The sequence below is a fragment of the Cnephaeus nilssonii genome (genome assembly GCF_951640355.1).
Source record: "Cnephaeus nilssonii genome assembly, chromosome: 20".
NCBI classification, from domain to species: Eukaryota; Metazoa; Chordata; class Mammalia; order Chiroptera; family Vespertilionidae; genus Cnephaeus; species Cnephaeus nilssonii.
Window position 1 is genome coordinate 35,335,041 of NC_137091.1, and position 27,375 is coordinate 35,362,415.

Genomic DNA, 27,375 nt, shown 5'->3' on the forward strand with positions numbered 1-27,375 from the left:
CTTTACATGTTACAAAGTGGTTTTAGGATCTTATCTCATTTGATCTTGACAACAGCCCATGGGCCAGGTAGAAAGATAATTATTAGTGGCCAACTCTTGCCAAGAACTATCCTGTGCTAAAGGAATCACCAGCCTTGTTCCTGGCCTTGCATGGCAGGGCACTGCCATTTGTTTTGCCCTTCCCATCACTTCCTCTGCAAATGGGACCTTTAAGTCTTGTCGTTTCTCAAAGAAATAGTCCTCAAGAATCCAAGACCAGCTCTCTCATAAAGAGGAAAATAGATACAGACATGGGTAAGTAATACAAGAGCCTTTGAGCAAAGAGAATGTCTAAGTTTTGCATGGTCGGAGAAGAAAAGTGGGATTGTCCAAATCAGTATAACAGAGAGAAGAGGTTGGTATTGGAAGGGGGCTTAGATCCTGGAAGGAGGGGGAATAGTCCCAGAACTGAAGAGTAGTCTGTGTATAGTGGGGAGAGAGGCAGGATGAAAATAAGCATATACCATAATCAGTAGACTTTCAAAACAAGAACAGCGATAATCCTGTATAATAGAAGTCTAATATGCAAATTGTCCCCTCAACCGGAGTTCTGCTGGGAATTCGACTGCTTGACCAGTCGCGATGATGCGCACTGACCACCAGGGGGCAGACACTCCAACTGATAGGTTAGCTTGCTGTGGGTGCTGGTGGGCTGGACTGGAAAGTGAGGTGTGAGGTGAGAGCCATCAGGAAGCTCCCAGGGTTTGGCCAGAGCCCCAGGCAGAGGCCGGTGGGGCTGCTAAGGTGATCTGAGAGCCGTGGGCTGCACAGCCCTCCGCAGCCTGTGCCGTTCTCAGTGGGCAATTTATAATCTTCAGAGCTGCTTCTTTTCATTTGTTAAGTCTCACTAACTACTCCAGGAGAGTGGGCAGCACATTACAGAGGGACGGGCCAGGTGCGCCTGCCTGAGGCCAAGGGGCAGCCTAGGGCTCCTGGGGACGCAGTAGAGAGGCGGGCGGGGCTGAGTCAGAGAAACCGAGTCAAAAACTTGAAAGGAGGTGGGAGGCAGTGAGGAGTGGAGGGTGACAGCTGCTCAGGGGCCTAGAAAAACTGCTGGGTGGGGGCAGCGGAGGAGCCCGGTGCCTCTCCCACAGGACAGGCTCCACGTTTCTCTTTCCTCCTCCCTGTGACCTGTCACCCCAGCTCTCCTCCAAGGCCAGCCTGGGCTCTCCCCCTCCCTCACACAGCCCTGCCCCACCCCACACAGCCTTTGGGGAGCTCCGCCCCAGAGGAGAAAGGGAGAGGCTGCAGACAGGAGGTTGCAGGAGGAGGGGCAGATTAGGGCCCACCAAGTTAGGTGGAGGGGAGGTAGGGAGAGACCCCACAGGACTGGGGACAGGCGGGAAGGAGGGCTGTGCGGAAGCATCGCCCCTGGTTAAAGTAAAAATCCTGACCCCATTTTACAGACCCCAGCAGAGTGTGTGTGGCGGGGGAAGCGGGGGGCAAAGACAAAAGAGGGTGTGGGAATTGGATGGATGAAGAGCAGCAATGTTTGATTCATGGTCTATTTATTTTTATTTTTATTAATATATTTTTATTGATTTCAGAGAGGAAGGCAGAGGGAGAGAGAGATATAAGCATCAATGATGACAGAGAATCGATCTGCTGCCTCCCACACACCCCCTACTGGGGATTGAGCCCACAACCCAGGAATGTGTCCTTGACCAGAATCGAACCCAGGACCCTTCAGTCTGCAGGCCGTGGCTCTATCCACTGAGCCAAACCATTTAGGGTGAACCATGGCCTATTTAAAACCACTGCAATAGGCTGAGCAGTGGTCTTACCATGATGGTGTTACCTGATAATGAGGGTGTCTCTCCTTATGTTGGGGTAATTGGAACTGCAGCGAAGTAAAGACACACCCATGGAGCCTGCAAAGGGTTTCCATGCACATGATGCAATTTACTTGCTGTGGCAGCTGAAGAGGGTGAGCAGAGCCTTGGAAGGACATGAGGTCTCCAAGACCAGGGGCTGGAAGGAAAGTGCGTGCTGAGCATTCTGCGCCGTGAGTTACCATCTATATATATAAAAGCCTAATATGCTAAGTATTTGGCTGAGCGGTCAACCGACTGGTCGCTATGATGGGCACTGACCACCAGGGGGAAGACGCTCTAACTGATAGGTTAGCTTATTGCTCGGGTCCAGCTGATCGGGGACTGTGCGAGACAGGGCCAGACACACCCTGGAGCCCTCCCATGGTCCCTCACATGGTCCCTCCCCGGCTATTGGCCCCGATCGGCCCCTGGGCAAGATGGCCCTGATCAGCCCTGATTGCTGGTCAGGCGGAGGACCCCACCTGTGCACAAATTTCCTGTACTGGGCCTCTAGTATAATCATAAAGCCAGTTACAAAATACTCTAGACAGCAGGTTCTATAAAACAATGATATCAAGATCTTAGGATCTAAGATGAGCTTGGTCTAAATTCTGCCTGAAGTCCCACCAGTGAAAAGTAAAAGCACTGTACCAGGTGTACCAGTTAATAGTGCAAATTTTTTTCAATAGATGGAGTTACACATATGTTGATATATATGCGATTTGATATGTATGCTATTTTGTAGTATTGACAGCAAGCTTCAAAACTTCATATGTCAAATTTGCTGAAGGTGTTAACATCATAGATATTTTTATGCTTAAAAATGTCAAATTTCATGCCAAAAAAAAGAGCATTTGTGGGAAGTTTTAATTCGTTACTTTATTTTGAAGAAAAAGTTATTGTATACTTCAGGAAGCTTATGGTGAACATGTTTCATCTCAAGATACTTGTGGGCACTGGTTTAAATGCTTTAAAAATGATGATTTCTATGTGAAAGGCAAAGAACTTCTAGGTCAACCGAAAAAGTTTGAAGACCAACAATTAAAAGCATTATTGGATGAAGATGCATGTCAAACTCAAAAACAACTTGCAGAAAGATTAAACGTTGCTCAGCAAACAATTTCCGATCGTTTACAAGCAATGGGAAAGATTTTAAAGGAAGGAAGATGGATGCCACATCAACTGAACGGAAGACAAATGGAAAACCGAAAAGTCATCAGTAAAATGTTGCTTCAGCCGCACGAAAGAAAGTCTTTTTTGTGACTGGCGATGAAAAGTGGATTTATTTTGAGAATCCCAAACACACAAAATCATGGGTTGATCCAGGTCAACCATCAACATCGACTGCAAGGCTAAATTGCTTCAGAAAGAAGACAATGTTCTGCGTTAGGTGGGATCAGTAAGGTGTGGTGTATTATGAGCTTCTAAAACCAGGTGAAACCACTAATACTGATCACTACTGACAACAAATAATCAATGTGAACCATACTTTGATCCTGAAATGACCAGAATGTGCCAGAAGACACAGCAAAGTAATTTTGCTTCATGATGACGCACCATCACACACTTCAAAACCAGTTAAAGACACGTTAAAAGATCTTGCCTGGGAAGTATTAACCCACCCGCTGTATTCACCAGACCTTGCTCCTTCAGATTACCGCTTGTTCCGATTGGTAGCACACGCACTTTCTGAGCAGCACTTCATAACATACGAAGAAGTGGAAAATTTGGCCTCTGAACGGTTTGCCTCAAAACAAGAAAAGTTCTATTGGGACGGTATCCACAAATTACCTGAAAGATGGGGGAAATGTGTAGCTAGTGATGGACATTACTTTGAATAAAGCACTTCTGATGTTTCCCTTGATTTATCATGTTTTCTTTGATTACAAAATCCACCATTATTAACCGGTACACCTAGTACATGGTCCCCTTGAGGAAAACAAGATGCGACCTCAGAAATCACACCAAGTCCCAAGAGCACAGGTCACAAAGATAAAAGGCTATAATGTGCCCCCATGTTTTTTCTTGTTACTTGCTGTCCTCTCTTGGAATCTGCCTGCCACCTGGTGGGTAAATGAGGTTATTGCCTGCATCCAAAGCCTGGGAGACCCAGGCACCACAGAGGCTAAGGCTGTAATTCACATGCAGCCAGGAATCTCAAAAGCAGAAACTTAAAGACTAGGAGTTGGCAAGGGGTCCACCTCCTTAAACTTGCATCAAATAAAGATGAATCTTGATGTGGAAAGAGACTCAAGACATCTTACTAAGCTACAAAAACAGCTGCAGAAGAGCATAAGAGAAAACAGTATTGTCCATAATGTTAAAATAAGTATATAATAATCTATAATAATAAAAGTGTAATATGCTAATTAGACCGGATGACCTTCTGGAGGAAGCCAGGGCTGCGAGGGAAGCCTGAGTCCCAGGCGCCGGAGGGAAGCCCAGGTCCCGGGTGCCAGAATGAAGCCTGGGTCCCGGGTGCCAGAATGAAGCCTGGGTCCCAGGTGCCAGAGGGAAGCCGGTGCTGGCAGCCGGGGAAAGGAAGGCCTACTCTTGCATGAATTTCATGTATTGGGCCTCTAGTAATAATAATAGCACTAAGTGTCCTGAGATCTTCGACATGTGGGCACAGTGCCAAGCCCTCTGCATGCACTCTCTTTTTTTTACTTAAAAAAAATCTTTATTGTTGAAAGCATTACTTATGTTCCCCACCCCCGCCCATTGACCTCTTCTAGACCATAGCTGCCCCCACCCCACAGGCCTTCACCACCCTATTGTCTGTGTCCATGGGTTATGCATACAAGTTCTTTAGTTGCTCTCTTCCCACCCTCCCCATCCTCCCCCACCTACCCTCTGAGATTCCACAGTGTTCCATGCTTCTATGTTTCTGGATCTATTCTGTTCATCCATTTATTTTGTTCATTAGATTCCACATATGAGTGAGATCTTGTGATAGTTGTCTTTCTACCAATTAAGCGATCTCTCCCTTAAAGTCCTCTAGAAGTTCTACATATTTAGACGCTCATATATGGGGTGCATATATGTTTACTGATGTTATATCCTCTTGTTGGATTGATCCCTTTAGTACTATATTGTGACCTTTATTGTCTCTTGTGATGGCCTTCATTTTGAAGTCTATTTTGTCAGATATGAGTATTGCTACTCCAGATTTTTTTTTCCCGTTTGCCTGGAAAATTTTTTTCCATCCCTTCATTCTCATCCTGTGTGAATTTGAGGTCGATCTCTTTTAGACAGTTTTTTTATACTATTCATCTACCATATGTCTTTTAATTGGAGCATTTAATCAATTTACATTTAAGGTTATTATTGATAGGTACTTATTTATTGCCATTTTAATTCTTTATGCCTATGTTTCTCTCTCTATTTCTTCTTCTCATTACAACTGTGTCTTTAGCATTTCTTGGTGCTGGTTTGGTGGTGACAAACTCCTTTAGGCACCACCCCCCCTCCTTTATTTTGTCTGGGAAGCTCTTTATTTCACCATCTATTTTAAATGATAGCCTTGCTGGATATAGTAATTTGGTTTCAGATCCTTGCTTTTCATTACCTTGCCATTCCTTTCTGGCCCTTAGAGTTTCTGATGCGAAATCAGCTGACAGCCTCATGGGAGCTCCTTTGTAGGTAACAAATTGTTTTTCTCTTGCTACCTTTAAGGTTCTCTCCTTGTATTTAATTTTTAGAATTTTAATTATGATGTGTCTGGGCATGGGCCTGTTTGGATTCTTCTTGCTTGGGACTTTCTGTTCCTCTTGAACTTGTGTGATTTTTTTCTTTCCCCAGGTTAGGGAAGTTTTCTGCCACTATTTTTTTCAAACACCTTTTCTATCCCTTGTTCACTTTTTTCTCCTTCTGGTATCCCTATTATGTGGATATTGTTATGTTTCATGTTGTCCCACAACTCCCTTAAGCTCTTCTGTTTTTTAATTGTTTTTCTTTTTGGTTCTCTGCTTGAGTGATTTTTCCTACCCTTCTTCTAATTCACTGATCTTATCCTTGGCTTCCCCTAATCTTTTGTGTATTCCTTCCAATGTATTCCTGCCAATGTGCACCAGGGTATTCTTTATTTGTACTATGTCATTCTTTATTTCCAACTGGTCATTTTTCATAGTTACTATATCTTTACTCATGCTGTTGAGCATCCTTGCCAACATTATTCTAAATTCTATATCAGATAAATTTCTGATTTCCATTTCATTTAACTTTTCTTCTGGAGAATTCTCTTCTTCTTTCATTTGGGGCTTGTTTTTTGTTTGTTTGTTTTTGTCTCCCCATTTTGGCTGCCTATTTGTGTTTGTGTCTGTGTATTAGGTAGATCTGCTACGCCTCCCAATCTCTAGCACAGGCCAATGTCAGATGCTGTTTGTGACTGGCCCAAGTACCCTGTTTGGAGCTATCAGCAATCCACAGCTTGTGGCTCCCTCTTCTGGGGCTGGGTGCCTTTGGAAAGGACCCACTAGTAGATGTGCACCAGGGTCTGCTTTTCCTAGCCTAGGCCCAGAGGGAGATCAGGCAAAGACTCTAAGCCTCCAGAGATCTATCTCTGCCTGCAGTCCAATTGACACTCAGTCTTGACTAGCCTCGGACTATCGACCACAGGGTTGGTTGAGAGATCTTCCAACAGAGTGGAGCAACTGCCTTCCCTCCAGGCATAAATCACCTGGATAACAAAAGTCTGCTGGAGAAAGAAGTCCTTCGCATCACGAGGGAATGACTCAGCACAGAAAACTGGGGTGGCTGCCTTCTGAGCTCCAACCCCAGAGCTCCCAATTCTGGACTCTCCTCATACAGCTCCAGTCCACTCTGCCCTCCCTCTGCCAATGCACAAGGTGAGTGGCTGCACACTTTTGTGTGTTGCCCTTTAATAGGGTGCCTGCATTTCCAGCCATCTCTCACTGGCAGACAGCAACCCTGCTGCTTTTCACAGCCAGATGTTATGGTGGCACCTTTCTCAGTTCTGGTGCGCTGAGTGGGAAGCCCAGCTTGGTGTTTAAACCCCAGAGTTCTCAATGGGAACCCCCAACAGCTGAGATATCCCTCCTGAACTTCAGCTGCTGACTGTGGGTGATTTTTTTTTCTACCCTGCTATTCTACCCTAAACTGAGGCTCAACAGTGAGGAATTCACTTATTTTTCCAGGGTCAGCCAGCAGATTTGGGACTGCAGCTCAATCAAATCACCACACATCCACCCAGTTGTTCATACCAAAAATTCAATAGTGAGGCAGTTGCCCCACTCTGTTGGAAGACCTCTCAACCAACCCTGTGGTTGATAGTCTGAGGCTAGTCAAGACTGAGTGTCAATTGGACTGCAGGCAGAGGTGGACTCTGGAGGCTTTGGGTCTTTGCCTGATCTTCTGGGCCTCAGCTAGGAAAAGGAGAACCTGGTTATTTTGGAATCTCTCTCTGCATGCATTCTTAATGACTCTACCACAGCACAGTGTCAGTACTATCATGACTTTTCTTTTAACAAAAAGGGAAAATGAGACTTAGAGTGCTTGTTAAATAACTTGTCCAATATCTCATAGCAAATAAGTGGCAGTGGTAGGACTAGAACATGTACCTGTATGATTCTGTAGTCTGAACTCTCAGCCATTATCTTATACCTCCTCCTTAGAAAAAGCATAACATGAGTGTATGCAGGCATGTCAACAGTGGTTATTTGGGGAGTTAGGTAAAAGAGAGGTAGCTTCTACTTTACATAATTCTGTACTCTTTATATTTTTCCAATGAGCATGTATTATTTCATAATAAAATACACAGACTTATTTTAAGTACCGTATTTTCCGCTGTGTAAGACGACTGGGCGTATAGAAGATTTTCCTGGGTTAAAAAGTCGTCTTATATGCCGGAAAATACGGTAATAATCACGCTTCCCAAACACACACAGAAGAAAACTCAAATTATTTTAGCATTTGGGTCCTGTTTACTGAGCAATCACTATTACTTTGTTTAGTGCTACACACCATATTCAAGACTTCACTGAATCCTCACAACCATGTCTGGAAGGAGGATAGTCCCATTAACTCTTTTTAGAGAAGAGGAACCTGAGGCTCAGAGATATCAATTGATCTCACCAAGGTCACATAACAATACTGGAATTCAACTCAGGACTGACTGGTTTTACCTACCATGATTTTACCTACTTTAGCATGCTGGTCATGCAGGAATGATCACAATGATAATAATAGAATTTAAGTGCTTGCCATGTCCCAGACCTATGCTTTTCATGCATGCTGTCATTAAATCTCTATGGCAATCCCCATATTACAGATGAGGAAACTGAGGCTCAGCAGTGAGTAATTCACTTATTTTTCCAGGGTCAGCAGCAGATTTGGGACTGCAGCTCAATCAAATCACCATATATGACACTGGCATCCACCCAGTTGCTCATACCAAAAATTCAATAGTTATCCTTGACTCCTTCTCTTTCCTTTTCCTCCTCATGCTTACCCATTGGTCCCATTTGGTTCCAGCTTCCAAAATAAACACTCTTTCTCACTATTCAGCTACTGCATCCCCAGTGGAAGCCACCACCATCTCTTATCTGGGCCACTGTGAAGGATACCTCATCTGTTTTCATTCCTGCCTCTTGGCCCTTATTCCATCCATTCTCTGCACTGCAGTGAGCGTGAGCTATTTCAAATCTCTTGTTAGATATCCTCTCATTCAGCCTTTTTCAGAGTCTTAGGAGAGAATTAAGCCCTACAAAGAATGTTATGCCTGACTATTTTCTCCCTTTTCCTGAGGATGATACTAGCTAATACCATTCTCTAAAACAGTAGAGATTACCTAAGTCATTACATGCAATGGATGCCTTATAGTGTTAGGGCTTAATTCTCCTCCAAGAATTGGGTAGAAATGGCTCTAAAAGTTTCCTGTCACACTTCAACTATCAATTACCATAGTTTACTAGGCCCTTGTGACCTGACAGTCACCTCTGCAGGCGCATTGCTAACCTTTTCTGAACACAAGAGCTCTTTTCTTTTTTTCTTTTTTTTAAAATATATTTTTATTGTTGATAATATTACAGATATTTCTCATTCCCCGTCCCCCCTTTACCTTCCTCCTCCCAGTCCCTACACACCCACCCCTAGGTCTTCACTACCCTATTGCCTGTGTCCATGGGCTATTCATATTTATACTAATAAAAGCCTAGGTGGTCCTCACACCCACATGTGACACCCTCACATCATCACAAGATGGCCACCACAAGATGGCTTCCACAAGATGGCCACCACAAGATGGCTGCCACAAGATGGCTGGCAGGGGAGAGCAGTTGGGGGCAAACAGGCCAGCAGGGGAGGGAAGTTGGGGGAAACCAGGCCTGCAGGGGAGAGCAGTTGGGGTCAAGATCAGGCCGGCAGGGGAGGGCAGTTGGGGATGATTGGGTCAGCTGGGGAGCAGTTAGGTGTCAATCAAGCCAGCAGGGGAGCAATTATGGGGCGATCAGGCTGACAGGCAGAAGTGATTAGGGGCAATCAGGCAGGCAGGCAGGTGAGCGGTTAGGAGACAGTGGCCCCCAACACCCCGATCAGGGGCAGGGCCAGACAGCAAACCTCCTGCGGCCAGCTGGGCCTGATGTGCCCCATAAGGGCAGGCTGGCCAGACCCTCCAACCCCTACCCCCGTACATGAATTTGTGCACCGGGCCTCTAGTAAGTATATAAGTTCTTTGTTTATCTCTTCTCATCCCCCACAACTCCCACATTGGGGTATGTCAGTCTGTTCCATGCCTCCATGCTTCGGGTCATATTTTATTGGTCAATTCTATTTTTTCATTAGATTCCACAAATAAGTGAGATTATGTGATATTTGTCTTTCTCGGGTTGGCTTATTTCACTGAACATGATATTCTCCTGGACCATCCAAGCTGTCCCAAAGGGTAAGAGATACCTCTTTATTATAGCTGCAGAGTATTCCATCGCGTAAATGTCCCAGGCTTTTTTTATCCATTCATCTACTGATGGGCACTTGGGCTGTTTACAAATCTTAGTTATTGTGAATAATGCTGCTATAAACATAGGGGTGCATATATTCTTTCTGATTGGTATTTTGGGCTTTTAGGATATATTCCCAGAAGTGGGATCAAGGGGTCAAACAGAAGTTTCATCTTTAATTTTTTGAGAAATCTGCATACTGTTTTTCATAATGGCTGCACCAATCTGCATTCCCACCAGCAGTGAACTAGTGTTCCCTTCTCTACATATTTTCGCCAGCACTTGTTGTTTGTTGATTTTTTATGATAGCCATTCTGACAGATGTGAGGTGATATTTCATGGCGCTTTTAATTTGCATTTCTCTGATGATTAGTGACTTTGGGCATTTTCCCATATGTCTTTTGGCCATCTGTATCTCCTCTTTGGAGAAATGTCTCTTCAGTTCTTCAGCCTGTTTTTTAATTGGATTGTCTTCCTTTTGTTGAGTTGTATGTGTACTTTATATATTTTGGATATTAACTCCTTATCAGATGTATCATTGGCAAATATGTTCTCCCTTTTTCATTTTGATATTGATATCTCCCTTATTCATTTTGCTGTGCAGAAGCTTTTTATTTTGATGAAGTCCCATTTGTTTATTTTCTCCTTAGTTTCCTTTGCCCTGGGAGATGTATCCGTAAACATATTGCTGTGAGAGATGTCTGAAGAGCTCTTTTCTGTTCCTCATTTATAGAAGCATCTTTCCATCGAGGATTCCTTCTGCCTGGAACCCTTGTCCCCAGGCTTTCAAGGACCAGCTCCCTCTGTTAGTCATTAGATCTTAGTACAAATGCTACTCACTCTGAGAGGCCCTCCCAGACACCTTAATTAAAGATACACTGCCAATACCTGCTGTTCCGCTGCCTGTTTTATTTCTTTTACAGCACTTATTTATTATGATCTGAAAATGCCTTCTATTTCACTTACTTGTTGTGTGTCTTCCCACTCACAGCTGAGTGACACAGGGCAGTTCTATTTTATTCACAGCTGAATTCCCAATAACCAGCAGAAAGCTTTTCAGAGGGAAGCCATCTGTAAAAGTGTATTTGCAGAATTTATCAGACATTTATTGTGTGCCAATCACTGGGCTAAAAGCTTTGTAATGTATCTTTCTATCACCCCCAGTGCTGTCCAATGGAAATATAAACCATTTTTAATGTTTTAATAGCCACATTAAAATAAGTAAAAAGAGGTAGATTAAATTCACTTTAGTAATATATTTTATTTATCTCCAACATGTTCAAAGTACTACCTTCTCATTAATTGATTTAAAAAGAGATATTTTTTTAATTTTTATTTACTTATTTACTTATTTATTTGAGAGAGAGAGAGAGAGAGAGAGAGATCAATTTGTTGTTCCATTTATTTATGCATTCATTGTTTCAATTTTTTTTTAAATATGTTTTTATTGATTTTTAGAGAGACAGAGAAAGGGAGAGGGAGAGAGAGAAACATCCATCGGCTGCTTCCTGCACAAACTCAAAATCCGGGCATGTGCCCTGACTGGAATCAACCAGTGACCTTTCTGTGCAGGGGAAGACACTCAACCAACTGAACCATTGGTTGATTCCTGTATGTGCCGTGACCAGGGATTGAACCTTGGCATATCGGTACAATGCTCTAACCAACTGAGCTCCCTGACAGTTTTTTTGTCTGTCTGTCTGCTGTCTGTTTTGGTACTCCTCTTCAATCCCGCCCGTCTGCCTTCTGGGTCCTGAGCTCACTGCTGCCTCCAAGCTTAGGATTTGCAGGCTTTCACTTTAGGCCCAGGCCCCAATGTCCCCCGAACTGAACCTCAGCTTTCCTGCCATTTCTGTATGTTTCTCAGTGTGCATGTGCCTGTCAGGGGCTGCGTCGCAAGAAAACGGGAGGCAGTCCTCCAGTGAGGCCTTAAAAGGCCTTCCGGTGTAGATGCCCAGTGAAAACAGATGTGATAAATGGCCCGTTGCAGGGGTCTTAACCAAAGAGGGTACGAGACAACCAAGAAGGGACTCCAGAGCCGGGGGCATGCACAGGTCAGCGCTGACCGGAAGTGTGTGAGAAAAGGTGCTGAGTGAGATGCGCAGCCTTCGGAGGCAGAGGTGACCCCCCTGAAGAGAAGCCGGTGGAGCCCGATCACGGAGCTCCGCGCTCCACATTCTGCCCTGGCCATCACGTTGAGGGAGCTACCAGAGGAGTTAGCGCTAGTGTTGGCAGCCGCGTTGGAACTGGCAATTGACTTACCCACTGAGGAGATCAGATCTGTACGTTTGGGCTTCTAGGGGCGGAGGATTGATGCCTGGGCCAGGCCTTTGCGGGGAGGGAGCGGGACAGGGCTTCCCTGAGGTCAGGAGAGATCGTGGGAGGCTTCTCTGAAGTATATTGAGGGTGGCCAATGCTAAAATAAAATGTGTTTACAAATATTGTGCCATGTTTTAAAGGTTTCCATTGAATGAACGATACAAAAAAACATACCCAGGGCCTATGGTTTTGCAGACAGTTTGATTCACAAGAAATGACGAGGTGGCCTGGAAATGGGACACGGTTTTTAAGGTGTACAACGAATGAGACCCAGATCTCTCAATCCAGTCAGACTGCCCGTGTAACGCTCTGAAAAATCCCCGTTGGAGCCAAAACCGGTTTGGCTCAGTGGATAGAGCGTCGGTCTGCGGACTGAAAGGTCCCAGGTTCGATTCCGGTCAAGGGCATGTACCTTGGTTGCGGGCACATCCCCAGTAGGGGGTGTGCAGGAGGCAGCTGATTGATGTTTTTCATCGATGTTTCTGGCTCTCTATCCCTCTCCCTTCCTCTCTGTAAAAAATCAATAAAATATATATTTTTTAAAAAATCCCAATTGGAGGTAATTTAAGGAGTTAAACGTTATGTTTCCTGGCTCCTGCTTCCACAGGGAATTAGTGAGGAGGGTCATCTGAGAGCAAGCTGTGCGAAACGGAGGTCTTAGGTCTCTCACCAGGTGGCCAATGCTGGAGGGACATTGCTCCCTGATGCTGCATTGGGAAAGCGTAAAGAAGGGGGCTGTGTAAGAGTGAGGTTTGTCATGGTGGGAGAGGGCTGCTAGCTGAGGCTTACCCAGTGATCCTGGGGCCACACATCATACCAGGCATGCAGAGCATCCGATGGGAGGTCCTGGGAGATTTTTAAGGCAGAGTCCCTTGTCCATTGGAGAATAATATGAAAGGAGGTTCATGCTATGGGCAATGTTGGAGCTGTTGTTGTGGGGCCAGGATGGTGTGGTATGTTGGGTAGGGCGCTCTCTGAAGGGAAGTTACTGTTTGGCAGTATCTGACAGGGGCTTGATTGTGCTTGCCCAGGTGTAAGCTCGGGCGTGGACAAGGGGCCTGGTCCTTCGTTCAGTTCACAACTGTTTATTGAGTGCCTGCTTGTGTCAGGCACTATGTACTAGGGGTATAGTGGGAACCAAAAGAGTTTCCATCTTCATAGGACTCACCATCTAGACTGGCCGTAGCTAATAGAAATAGAAATAGAATGGGAGTCCCATATGTAATTGAAGATTTTTTAAATAGCCAAGTTTTGAAAAAGAAGAAACAGGTGAAATTAACTTAAAATTTTTAAAAATTTATCTTTAGGTTTGAAAGTACTACAGATGTCCTCTTTGTTGTTTTTTCCCCCATTGACCCCCTCCACCCCGCACGCGTCCCTCCCAGGCCTTCACCACACTATTGTCTGTGTCCATGGGCTATGCATATATGTATATATGTTCCCAACCCAACCCATCCCCACCTTCCCTCTGAGACTCGTCAGTCTGTTCCATGCTTCTAAGTCTCTGGATCTATTTTGTTCATTAGTTTCTTTTGTTCATTAGATTCCACATATGAGTGAGATCATGTTTTATTTAACCCAATATATTCAAAGTATTATTTCAACATGTAATGTGAAGATATTAGTGAGATGTTTATATGCTCTTTTGCTTTTATTTCAATGTCTTTAAAAGGTGGTATGCGAGTTTTACACTTGCTCCATATCTCAGTTAGGATTAGTCACATTTCAGGTGCCCAATAGCCACATGTGGCTCCTGGCTACTGTATTGGACAGTGCAGCTCTAGAGTGCAATAAAGAGAACAGATTAATAGAGATGTTTCTGGTAGCGATAAATGCTATGACAAAGCATAAAGCAGGGTTAGAAGACCAAAAGGGCAGGTGATGCTTTAGGTGGGGGGGTCAGACTGGGAAGGCCTCACTGAGGAGGTGTCATTTCAAAAGACCTGGAGGAAGTGAGGGAGCAAGGGAAGGAGGGAAGGCGTCATGCAGGCAAGCTTGCCTGTTCGAGGAGCCCCAAGTTGGCGGGGTGGCTGAACCAAAGTGGGCAAGGTAGTTGAGGGAGGTAGGAGATGAGGCCGATGGTAAAGTCTACAGGGCTTTATTCTGGAAGTAATTGGAAATCACTGAAGGTTCAAGAGTAGAAAGATGGCATGATCTGGCTTAACATAAAAGGGGGCTTTCAGGACTCCTGGGAACTGACGAGGTATCCATGGGTAATGGAAGGTCTGATAGGAACGTAGATGGGAAAGAGGCCAATTGCAGCAGGGTGCACTGAGGAACATTACCTCAAGTCCCAGATGGTGGAGAGACTCAGAGTTTCCGTGAGGAATGCAGGAGCGTGAGGGGCCTCTTCGTGGGAGCGGCCTGGGGGCTTTTTAATGGTGTGGGTTGTCACTGGTTTGGGGAGGAGCACCCAGGAATGCTGTTGTCTAGGTTCATCGGCTGGATGTCCGGAAATGCTGGGGGAGGTTTTAATAGGAGGATAGTCATCCAGGGCAGTATGCTGTGCTCACAGGAGCATCTGGGGATAGTTCATTGCCAAGTTCTTGGGCTGCCTCCGCGGTGCTCGTGTTTGTCCGAAGTGGGCCGGGCCCTCAGGAAGGACCGTGCTGAGGAGGCAGCACGAGGAGGAGCGCCGTGTCAGCAACAGAATTCCCTCACGGCTGAATGGCTTTGGGCTCAAGGCTAAAATTCAGGTGTCTTTGTTATTGTTGCTTTAAAATGTTTTACTATGAAATACTTCAAACACACATGAAAATATGAGAAACCATACTAACACAGCCTAGTGTATACATCTCCCAACTTTATTCATCTTAACACTTTGACCTATTTATTTCAGACTTGATTTGAGAACCAAAAACATTACAGACAGAGCTGAAGCCCTAGTCATCCCTTTCTTGGTCCTATTTCCTTCCCTGTCCAGAGGTAACACAATCCTCACGTTGTGAAGGACTTTTTTCCCATCCATATTTTTACACTTTCACTGCAAATGGATGTACCCACAAACATACATACATTGCTTTGCATGTTTTTAAGCTTTACATAAATGGTTTCACACTATAGGTATCATCTTGTGACTTAGATTTTTTTACTTAACATTGTGTTGTTCAGACTCAGTCCAGTTGATGCATGTAAGTAACTCTATTTCATTTTCACTGCTAGATACCTACTATCCACTGGATGGATATACCATATTTTATTTTCTCATTCTTTGATTGATGGACATTTAGATGGTTTCCATTTTTGAGCCATTGCAAGCACTGCTGCTGTAAAACCATTATATCTACCTCTTTGTGTATGTATGTAAGAATTTCTAGTGTATTCCTAGGACAGTAGCTGCTGGGGTGCACATACCCACAACTTTGCACTTCAGTCCTGGTTTTATCATTCAGGAATCTGATGAGAAATTTAAGTGACAGAAAGTTAAACCCAGCCGTACTTTGTCTCTTTAAGTTTTGTTTTCCTTTCTGTAAAATGAACCTGATACTAGTACCTACTTCATGAAGTTGTACAAGTTAAATAGAGCGTGATTGTAAAGTACTTGCTACAAGGGGCTCAAAGCCTGGGAACTCTTATGCCTTATAGAGATAGGAAAGTAAAATGGTTAGAAGCTCGGGCTTTGGAGCATAACAGAACCTGGTGCAAAGCCTGGCCTGCTACTCCCTCTCCGGGTGCCCTTGGGAAAGCACTTCCCTTGGCTGAGCTGTCTCCTCATCCTACATAATAAAAGGGGACAATATATGCAAATTGTCCCCTTGATCGGGAGTTCGACCAGGAGTCCAATGGGGGCCGGGGGCCTCCCACATCCCCACCCCCCGGCTGGCCGGGCCTGATCGGCCTGACCATGGTGGCCAGCTGGACCCCACCCAGCATGAATTTGTGCACCGGGCCTCTGGTCCATTATAAAAGAGCAAATGAGTGCAATTGTGACTATCTGTTCTCCAAGTAAGAATCTGTCTGGGTCATGATCTGACTGGAGTTATATAGCATAGTCAATAACAGCTCCTGTTTGTGAATATGAATAAAAGTAGGCTAACATTTACTGTTTCCTAACTCCTAGGAAGAATTGATATTATTCTCACTTTACAAATGACGAAACTGAGGCCTTAACAGAGTGGCCATCCAGACGTCACATAGTTAAAAAGCGGTAGGAACAGCCTTTGAAACCAAGTCTGACTGATTTAAAACTTGTGTTCTAACCACCAGGATATACCACCTTAAGTGACTTCAGAGCTGCCCATCATTCTCAACGACGGTTTCCAAACATTTCTTAAGGAATGGAAACATATTGTCCAGCAAAATCTTATATGGAACCCCAGCTTATAAAGCAAATGAAGTTAGAATTACTCCAGTTAAAGCTGGGGTAATGGCATAGGTGCGTGCAAGTTTAATCCTGGCTCTGCCAAGTACTAGCTCTGTGAGCCTAAACAAATTGCTTCATCTCTCTTTGGTTTCTTCATTGGTAAGATGGAGATAATGATTCCAACCTAATAGGATTGTTATGTGGATCAACTGAGATAATATATGCAAAGCGCTTGGCGTAAAGCCTGGCTTGTGATAAGAACCAAACAAGAGTAGCTGTTGTCGCAATTGTGGCTGTGGTTGCTAGCACCTTCAGGACTCTCTTCACTGACCACAGGATGGAGTGGGAATTTCTCCACCTTGTATTCATGGCCCTCCATCATCTGACCAAACCTGCATTTCTGGCCTTCACCACCTACATTGTCGCCAAGCTGAATTAGGTCCCCAATCCAGTATCCTTGCACTACCAGTCCTGCATCTATGCTCTGGCCACTGAGGGGACACCCTTTGTCCTCTCTCTTGCTCCAAAAGTATGAAAATATCTTTTTTTTAAATATTATTTAAAGCTTTCATTATGGAAATTTGCAAAATATACAAAATAAAAAGCTATTATAAAGAACCCTCGTGTATTTCTTACGTAGCTTTAGTAATTACCAACCACTCTGAGGTTCCATGTCAGTGTTTTACCTGACAGTTTTAGTTGTCATTCATGCTAGCCTAGATCCATCATTTTATTAAGTTGTGCAAAATGCTAATGTTATAATTATATTATTCCATCTGCATTTATTAGCTGCAAATCCTTATATAAAGAAAAACTTTTTGTTTGCCCTGACGTACAACTGGGTCATGATCTGACTGGAGTTATATAGCATCATAACAGGAAAGAGAATAAATGCTTGATCCCTTCCATTTATTTATCAATTTTCAAAATAATGAATTGGTTTCCAGCAGCCTCTAAAAGTAACAAATGAGTTTGTTGTTTTGAGTACCATATGATTTCTTCAGTGCCCATGTCAAAAACTACTCCTAGTTTTCTTACCTGACTCAAAAGGAATTTCTCCCTTCTGTTGAATTTAACTTAAACACAGCAATTTCTACCTGTGCACTTCATCTTCAGCTGGGTCATTAGCTCCCAGAAGGCAGTCTGCACAGTACTTAATGTATCAGGCAGTGTTTCTCAAACTTCATTGTGCATATGAACTCTGGCGAGATGTGTGTGTCGGGGGGAGGGGGGAACGGGTTGTCTAATTAAAATGCATATTCTGATTCACTGTCTCTAGGGTAGGCTGAGATTCTGTATTTCTCACAACCCACATGAGGCTGACGCTGCTAGTGCAAGGACCACACTTTAAATATGAGAAATATATTTCTTTCATTCAGTAAGACGTGCCTAATCTCAGCCAGTTCGTGGGTTAGGCCCTGCTACCTTAAAATGCAAAGGGGTGTGTGTGTGTGTGTGTGTGTGTGTGTGTGTGTGTGTGTGATAAGAGTTTTATTGTATTTTATGTTTTTAAAGAATAGTTTATTGATTTTTAGAGAGAGAAGAAGGGAGAGGGAGATAGAGAGAAACATCGATGTGAAAGTGTAACATTGATCGGCTGCCTCCTGCACACACACACACCACCACCACCACCCCCGGGGGAGATTGAACCCGAAACCGGGTGTGTGCCCTTGACCAGGAATTGAACCAGCAACCCTGGGTGCTCAGGACAACACCCAACCAACTGAGCCACACTGGCCAGGGTGAGAGTTCTATTTTTTATTTTTATTCTTTTAAGTATAGTTGGTATACAATATTATATTAGTTTCAGGTGTAGAGTTTTACTTTTTAAATTTATTCTTTTCAATATGTAATAGTATACATGGTAAAAAATATATATATATTTTCCCCCATAAAAATCCAAAAAAAGCACCCAGTGTATATCAGCCCCCAGAGGTGATCACTATTACTTCTTGAGTTTTATTCTAGAGACATTTTATACAGATAAGAGCGTATATTTGTGCCATCTCTCTTCTTTCAACATATTATTCACATTGTTCTGCCGTTTTCTTTTTTTATTTTACTATCTTAGAGATTGTTCTATATCTCATCATACATCTCTACACCTTGCTCAATGGGTGGCACAGTGTCCACACAAGATCTATTGGTTGTTTTAATGAAGTATACAGTGAAGTGTGACTACTTCGTGGGTTCACCCTCATCCTGCACGTTCTCCAGAGAGACCAGGTGTCTTGTCTCCCATTCTTCCAGTTCTCTGAATTACCTGGCTCATGGTGGCGCACTAATCTAGAACACATCTATCACTTATTTATGCAAGCATGTCTACACTTTTTCCCCAGGTTCTAGTCTCTCTAAACTCAAATTGTTTCTTTTACTCAAAGACATTCTCTTGTTTTGTTAATATATTATTGGGAATATACATAAGCGTGTATAACATGTATATTGATGGGGTACAGGACACACTACCCAAAAATATGATGCTTTGGAATATTGAATATTTTAAGCCAAAGGAGTTTGAGAAAATAGATGCAGAAATGACTCTGTGTCCTTCCCCTGAAGCAGGTCCTAAGACCCTCGTGTGAGAGGTGCCCTCTCTACACCCAGAGGAAACAATCATCTTGTCTCCAAGGCCGAGGGCTCCCAAGAGGAATCTGAAAGAACAGGCCTTGCTAAGTTTCTCACCATTTACCACACTGAGCTCCTACCCCTTTGGTCCTATCACATTTTTGCATGACTTCCCACTCTTCATCAAATCCAGCACGGAAGATACAGGTTCAACCTCTTCTTTAGGTCTTCGCTTCCTTATAAGGCTCCCATGTTCCATAAAATTTATATTAAACTAGAGGCCTGGTGTATGAATTTGTGCCTGGGTGGGGTCTGGCCAGTCCACCCCAATTGGGGCTGATTGGGGCCGGGCTGGCTGGGGGGAGGGGCTGTGGGAGGTTGGCTGGCCAGCCCCACCCTTGATTGAGGTCGGAGGTGCCTATTGGGGGCCAGGCCAGCCAGGGGGAGGGGGCACAGGAGATTTGGGGGGCCCAGATCGGGCCGGTTGGCCATCACAGTGCGTGTCATAGCTACCGGTCTTTCCAGTCGTTCTGGTTGTTCCATTGTTCTGGTCGCTGAGCTTTTATATATAGAGATACGTTTGTATGCTTTTTTTCTTGTTAATCTGTCCTTTGTTGCAGAGAACCAGCCAAAAACCTAGAAGCGTAGAAAGAAAAAGATACTCTTTCCTCTCCTACAATATATTTAAGGAAAAAATAAAACCACTAATAGCAGAAGCCTTGTCACCCACTTGCTCCTCCATTTGCCCCAGGAGGGTAACCACCATCCTGAATTTTCCATTAGTCATTCTCTGGCTTTCCTTTTCTCAGTGGTTCTCGGGCTCTCATGCATCAGAATCACCTAGAGAGCTTGTTGAAACACAGATTGTTGGGCCCCCCGCCATTTCTGATTCAGTGTCTTGTAAGTTCCCATGCGATGCTGCTGCTGATCCCGGGACTACACTTGGAGGGCTGCTTTACCTCAGAGATAGTCTTGACTTCTGTATGATGACCCTTGTCCTTCCCTAAAACCTAGACATTGAGTAAATGTGTCTTAAGGACCTGCCCTCAGTTTTCCTCTACTCCATTTTCTATCACCCAATTTATGAGCATTCAATCTTTGCTAAATATTTTTTAAATTTTTTAATATATTTTTATGGTTGATAGTATTACAGATATCTCCCATTCCCCCTCATCCCCCACTCGCATCCCCCACCTACCCCCTAGGACTTCACCACTCTATTGCCTGTATTAAATATTTTAATTGATTGTAGCATTTGACCAGCATCTATTTATAAGTTTCTCGTGTGTGTGTGTGTGTGTGTGTGTGTGTGTGTGTGTGTGTGTGTTATTGTTAGTTAACCAAAAGGAAGGGTATGAGCAACATTTATGTGTCTTTGTCATCTAATCTGTAAGCCATTTGAAAGCCGGAACCAAGTGAAAGGGTTCAGAATAGGCCACCCTCAGGTATGCCACTTTGGCACATTGCTGATTTGGGGCTGACGGCATTGAGACACGGAGGGTGCAGGAAGTGTTCTCTGTTCTTCCCCTTTCTGCCTAAAAGCAGGTCATAACCTTTTCCTCGAGAAAAGTACCTTCCCTGTACCAAGAAGAGAAAAGCAATATTTATCACCAGAGTCTGGGAGTTGACTCCAGTCTGTATAAACAAACCTTCTCAAATCACCCTGATCTTTCATTCGTTTCCCCCATATATTTCTTACTCACTATCCCGCAGTTTAATGTTCCTAATCCAAGCCGCTTTGTGTTGTCACATCCCCATAATTTATTGTTCTTTGTATAAATAGGTATGTAAGCTTTTGAGCCTAACATCTCCTTGGAGATTTTATTTTCCTTCTGAAGATCCCAATGTACACGTAAAAAATATATTAAGTAAGTTTGTAGGCCTTTCTCCTGTTAATCTGTCTTATGTCAGTTTAATTCTTAAGCCAAGCACAGAATTTAAGAGAGTAAGAGAAAGTTTTTCCTGCCTCTGCACAAATTTAATTTCCCTCTGTTTGCAGTCCACTTTACAGTTTGCACACTCAGTTGCTTATAGAGGCCAAAAGGCAAAGTAGATAAATGAAACTTGCCAGGTGGAAATTTACTTACCTGGAAACCATGTTCTGTGCAAGGAGGGCAGCTATTACTTATACTTAAGCCAATCACAGGTTCATTGTCCTCTGATTTTTCCCAGTTTTCAAGAGAAACCAAGAATAACTCCAACATTTTAAGACACAGAGTAGACACACAGAGTACACAGAGATTCCATGCAGAATACATCTGCAGGAACTGGCTCTGAATCCATTTCATGTTTCAAGACCTTTGCAATGGATGAATGGATGGATGGATGGATGGATGGATGGATGGATGGATGGATGCATGGATGCATGGATGCATGGATGCATGGATGGATGGATGGACAATTGAATGCGTGAGTGAGTGAGTGAGTGAGTGAGTGAGAAGTGAGTAAGGTCACTGTGGCAACTCTTTGGGGGAGTGAAGAGAGCAGGCTATTGTGGAGTACCTACTACATACCTGGCCTTATGCAAGGGGCTTCACATACCTTATCTCATTTTGACCTTCATAAAAACGCCACAAGATCATTGTTATAATTCTCATTTATTTCCACAGATAAATAAATGGTTGCTTACAAAGGCCTAGGGTCACACCACTAGTTTTCTTATTTATAACCTACCCAATTTAGAGAAAACCAAAAGGATTTCAGGTGAACTAATGATTTAAGCTGGGTCCTCAGCCTTGGATTCAGATAGCTTTGTTATACCAAATTGCCACCACCAAAGGAGTTAGGTTCTCAAAAAGCAGGAGGGGGGAGGTGTCAGTAGTTTTGAAGCAGGTTTGATTCCTTAGGCATCTTACCATGCAACTCACAGCTTCATGCTCCTCAAGGATGTCAGCCAATACTAAGGAACTAAGATGTAGGTGGTCTCTTCCCATCTTGATATGTCCTCCCCACTTCCCCCTATCTTACTATTAACTACTCAGAATTCAAGATTTTTTCCTACCAGCCTTGGAGCCCACTCCATCTTAATTCCTTTCTAGAGGATAAGGACAGAGCCACAGATACAGGTGCTATTTAGTTGGGAAACATTTTATTGGAGTTATTGAGCCAAGAAAGAGAGATTGCAGGATGGTGACCAGTTCCCACATTAGCCCCCTCTTCCAGCAGGTGTCAGTAGTGCTGGGTCTTGAAGGGAACGGTCACTGGGCATCAGGAGTGGCACTCCTCAATCCCTTCAGCTAGAGGGAGAAAGGGTATGATCAGATTAGGGACCCTCCGGTGCAGGAAGCTGGAGTCCTCCATAATGAAGCCACTGATGGAAAGGAGTCTCTTTCCCAGTCTAAGTTCCCAATCTCTATTGTAGCTGAGATTTCCCTTAACTTTGGTGAAGAGGTTTATTCTCCTTTCACCGCCCCGCTCTCTCTCCCAGATCCTCTACTATCCCCACCCCCAACCTCCTTATCCTCCTAATGCTCGCTTCCTCTTACCTTAGGAAAGGCATCCCAGTTGAGGAAAGGAAGCTTCTTTTTGATCATCTAAAATAGAAAAAGAGAATGAGAGACATGTCACAGGTCAGGTGAGCATGGATCAGTAAGCACCCACTCTACGTAGTGGTGATGGTGTTATTGTTCTATAATTAGTAAAAAATAATATTTTCTGTGCCCTTGCTCTGTATCTGCCTTGTCCTAAATGCAGTACAGCCATGATATCATTTGGTCTTCACAGCAACCTTTTGAGGTAGGTACTGTCAACGTCCTCACATCACAAGTGAGGAAACTGAGGCTCAGAGAACTGAAGACATTTGCATGAGGGCACATAGCAAGTACGTGCAGAGTTGTGCGATGCAAGCTCTAGTTCCAGCGTAGTCACTGATGTGACTATGAAGTTTGGGTAGGCCACCTAACCTAGGACCTTAGTTTCTTCATTGAGGATGAGGGCATTCAAATAAACGCTTGACTGATTCAGTTCTTCCTTTTCTGGAATTGTCTTTGTGGCCTTGTTCTACTGCCATGTTAGAAATATAAGGTATAGCCATGACAGCCTCCTGGGGAAACTTTCTTTGCTAGACAGCATCCAAGCATGGCAGCTACTTCCTCCTAGAACTCAGGAAAGAACCCAGAGGGCTAGAACTAGCACGTGTTGCCACTACCCTGGATAGACTGCAAACAATCTAGGCGAATAAGGAGTACACAGGCACTTACCTCAAAGAGGGCATGCCAGTTCAGGAATTCTTCAGTCTTAAAAGCCTGTGGGGAAAGAGAGACCCAAAGAGGGTTGTTCCAGGGGAGGACAAAGCTTAGCCCCTAGCCCTCCAGAAAAGATGAAGGGACCCTGGCAGCTTGGCAAGCTCACTACCAAGGTGTTGATCCCCTTTCTGATGTGGATATTTGTGGGGGCAGCACTAGAGGTTGTACTTACAGATCGAAACTTTTCGATGTTCAGGAACTGAGGGCTAACGGCCTAGGCAAAGAAGCGGGGTGTCAGGAAAAATGTCCCCATCTATTCATGAAGATGAATAGATGGGGACAAACTCATGGCTGGAGTGTGGGAAAATGGGCGTTTACCTCAGGTCCTGCTGCATAATTACCAATGGTGGTTTCTTCCTGGAAAGTAAAGGGGAGAAAGGAGACAAATGATCATGTGACAGCAAATCCCTTTTCCCAAAAATCTCTCAACCAGCTCTGCCTTCTTCCACAGGCCAGTTCACAAGCAAATAGCCTATTCTCCACCATAGGGCCTCCTTAACCCAGTCTGTTCCAGCAAGACAGATGCCTGACAGACACGGTGAAGAGAAGGGCATGTGTAAGATAGAGAAGTAAAAAACCCAGACCTGCGTCAGGTGGGAAGGGTGGAGAAAGAGGACTCCTCCCAAGAAAAACGAGCTCGTGTTGTTCTGCAGTCCTTGCAGTTCCTGGGACACCCACACTTAGCCCAGCGAGCTGGGTGGGGGAGACTAACATGCCAGTGGAAGCCAAGCTGCCGAAGTGCCCTGTCTGCCTTGAATTTATTGAGGTTGGTTTGCTTTGCGACTTTATTGCTACCCAAGTCCCAGTCTCTATTTCCATCGTCCATTTGGTAAGTCACCTCAGACCTTAGCACAGCCCATCTTGATGCTCTCCCAACTTGCCCGGCTTCATGTTTCTTATTCCTTCCTTCCCACAACAGAGGCTAGACCCAAATGTTTAGATCTCATAGTAGGTTGGCTGTGTTTTATTTTATTTTAAATTAAACATTTTTAATTACTAAAAATTCATAAATCCGATTTCCAGTTTCTCCTGAAAAAAAATTAAAAACTCTGGCCACACTAGGTACATTTCCCTCTTAACAGCAGTCAGAATACAGACCGTCCCTTTCAGATTGGGCAAATTTGCCCCACCTCCCCTGAGGCCCCACCAGCCCTTTGGCTCATCGACATCACTTGCTTGGATCCTTAAGCAATTGAGTTTGTGACCCCTATCTTAGACTTTTCAATCCAGCATACACATTCTCCCCTCACCTTGGAGTAAGGTGGGGATAGAGAGGCCTCAGGTTTCCTCCCGGCTAGAAACTGGCACGTAAGGATTTTTGCTATGGCCTGGGCTCCAGAGGTAGGGAGCGTCCAGGCACCTGGAAGCCATTCCCAGGGATACGAATGAAACAAAGATGAAGCTGAACCCCGACAGCCAGCCTCAGCCCCTGTCTCCTCCCAGGGTTTAGTTGTCCAGCCTCCACCCCATACTTCACCATCCCTTCCAGAAATAGCATCTCCTTTCCTACAGGTCTTCCCCGGAATGCTTTGCTTCCTTCCTCCTTTCCTCCCTTCCTCAGAGCCCAAGCTTCTCGTCCAGCCCCTGATAATACTCAAAAATAAGAACCACTTATCCAGTAATGGACAGAAAGTACAGAAACTGAAGAGTAAGTGAGGGAATAGGCATAAGAAAAAGAGAGCCCAGGTGATGTGCTCACCTCAGACCTACCCAGGGTAGCCCCCTGAGCAGAGTGGAGCGCCAAAATAGAGAGAAGAACCACAGCAGGAAGAACTGGGATCCTCATGGTGTCAAGTTTAGGGTGCTCTGAGGCGGGGCTTCCCTGCTTGCTCTTTATATTCCCAGGGAGGCAGATGTGAGCAGAAATGGGGCCCCCACCCCACTGACTCACCCCCAGATCCTGTCACTCACCCCTGGGGCTCTGGGAGGGAAGGTATGGACTGTCCCCCACTTACCTTGGATTTCTCAATTCACATGCTGCCCTAGGCAATAGGAAGGTGAGATGGCGAGGAGGTTCCTCATGCAAATGGAGCCGGGATGGAGACAAGTTGGACCTGTCCTTCCGAGGGCTTGGCAGTGGCACCCAAGCACCTCTCCTTTTGTCTGTCTCTTTTCCTCACATCCTTCATTCCTCGCATTTCCTTCAGGCTTTTTCCCACCCTGCCCAGTTTGGTCTAAACTCCTTAGACTGGCATTGAAGACCTTCCATGTTCTGGTCTCAATCTGCCTTCCCTCTTTCTTCTTATACTGCCTTTGCATGTTTCTTACATTATGGCCAAACTGGACTCCATACCAAATATACTCTTCTTTTTCCTCCTCCAAGTATCTTCCCATGCTGCTCCTTATTCCTAAAATGCCCTTCTCTCATCTCCAATTCTCAGAATCCAACAGCCATCTTGGATGAAGCTTCCCTGATTACTCCCATCATCCCTCACCTGCCTTCCTCACACATTTTGCCTTTCTCAGAATTGCCATAACAATTCAGTTGTATCTCTCTGACATTGCACCTAGAGTAACGTATGTTCTTCTCTTATTTCCCTCTTAGAATATTAAGTTCCTTGAGGTCAGGAACTATACCTTAATCACCTTTATATCCCTCAAACACGGCACCTTACACAGAGTATAGGTGGAGCCAACATTTGTTAGATTGGATATGTTAGAATTCAAGCATCCTTCCACCAAGTTGTAGACTTTCCTCCTTTGGGGATGGACCCCTCGCATTATCCAACTGCTCATCTTTTACTCTTGGGTCTTCAGAGAGATTACTGTTTTGCCCTAAGACAAGGAATAGAGGAAAAAACGCAAAACAGGTCTTAGAGCTAATCAATTGGAGATGGGATCTAGGTCCTGAACTTTGAGTGCCTACTCCATTCCATTGATTTATCCCACCCCCTACTTCACTCCCCCAGTTTAGGAGTTGATCACCTCAAAGTGACAAAACATCCCAATCAAACAACCTTCTCCACAATGAGGTTCAGGTGGCCCAACCAGTTCCTGGTATAATAGGGAGGTGCTGGAACATGGACTAGTGCTACCAGGAAACAGCAAGACCTTATTTAAGAGTGGGCCTCTTTACCCAACCTGATGCAATGCACACAGGTGGCAGGCCTAGAGTGGGAAGGCTACAGTCATTCATGAACAATGTTTATGAACCCCAGAAGCACTTCAGTTCAATTATCATGCTGCCCCACACTCCAATCCCCGACATCCTATCCCTCTTTAGCCTTAGGAAGCCTCCTCTGTTTTCATAGAGCTACCTGAGTAGACAATCCTTCAGGGACACTCACTAAGCACAGATGACCTGTGACAGTGGATGCCATGTACAGTTGGTGCTACTGGAGGGGACAGGTGAAAAAATTACTGCAGTGGGTGGAGCACCTCCCCAAAATGTTTTCTGGAGGACACAAGTTTTTATGTGTAATGAATTCTTACTAATTAATTAGCAGTGACTGGAGGAGCTCATTAAGCGCCATTCTGTCAGCATAAAGTCAACTCCAGGAGTAAAAGGAATAAAGAATCAACAAAAGAGAACTGCTGTTGTAAAATCAACTCCACTTAGATATGCTAATGTGGGAACACTTTGGCATCTAAAGCAACAGGTGATCCAAACACCTCCAAACGCCATTATCTATTTGGCTCTAGAGTTCTTTAGCAACAAATTGACTTCCCCATTTTCCTCTCCACCTAATACTAGTGCTACTAATAATAATGTTAGCCAATTTATTGATATCTCACTTGAGCCAAGTGCTCTAAATGCCTGATCTCATTGAAATGTCACAGTGATTCGGTGAGGGAGGCACTATAATTATCCAAATTCTTTAGGTAGGGAAACCACAGCATATACAGACTAAGTAATTTACCCAAGGTCACACAGACAGTGTGGCAAGGCCATGTTCAAAACCCAGGATTCCAGAGCCTACACCTGTATTGGCTTTTTGCTATGCTGTGGAGTAGTGTCCTAGAAAGGGCCTTGGCCAGCCCACATACCACCTTGTGTGATTAGACCCATGCCCTGCGAGCTGGGGACAGGCTGCATTTAGTCCGCTCTAGCCCACTCGACCAGGTGTCCTTTGTGGTGTGCAGCCTGCACAGCCATAGGCGGCAGCTCTGAGCACATGTGTATTAATTTCAATAAA

General features: G+C 44.5%; 1 protein-coding gene across 2 annotated transcripts; it reads right to left on the bottom strand.

Annotated features, from left to right (window-relative positions):
* Positions 1–22,159: 22,159 nt before the first annotated feature.
* On the bottom strand, positions 22,160–25,025 carry KRTDAP (keratinocyte differentiation associated protein; the record flags this gene model as incomplete). 2 transcript variants are annotated; one of them, XM_079760018.1, is made up of 6 exons in its annotated part: positions 22,160–22,231; positions 22,481–22,528; positions 23,195–23,239; positions 23,412–23,453; positions 23,558–23,596; positions 24,939–25,025. In XM_079760018.1, the coding sequence occupies 6 exons, from the start codon at positions 25,023–25,025 to the stop codon at positions 22,193–22,195; spliced, it is 300 nt and encodes a 99-aa protein (XP_079616144.1). In that variant the 3' UTR covers positions 22,160–22,192. The 2 variants fall into 2 exon arrangements, with proteins under 2 accessions (XP_079616144.1, XP_079616145.1); XM_079760019.1 differs by lacking the exon at positions 23,412–23,453.
* Positions 25,026–27,375: the final 2,350 nt, after the last annotated feature.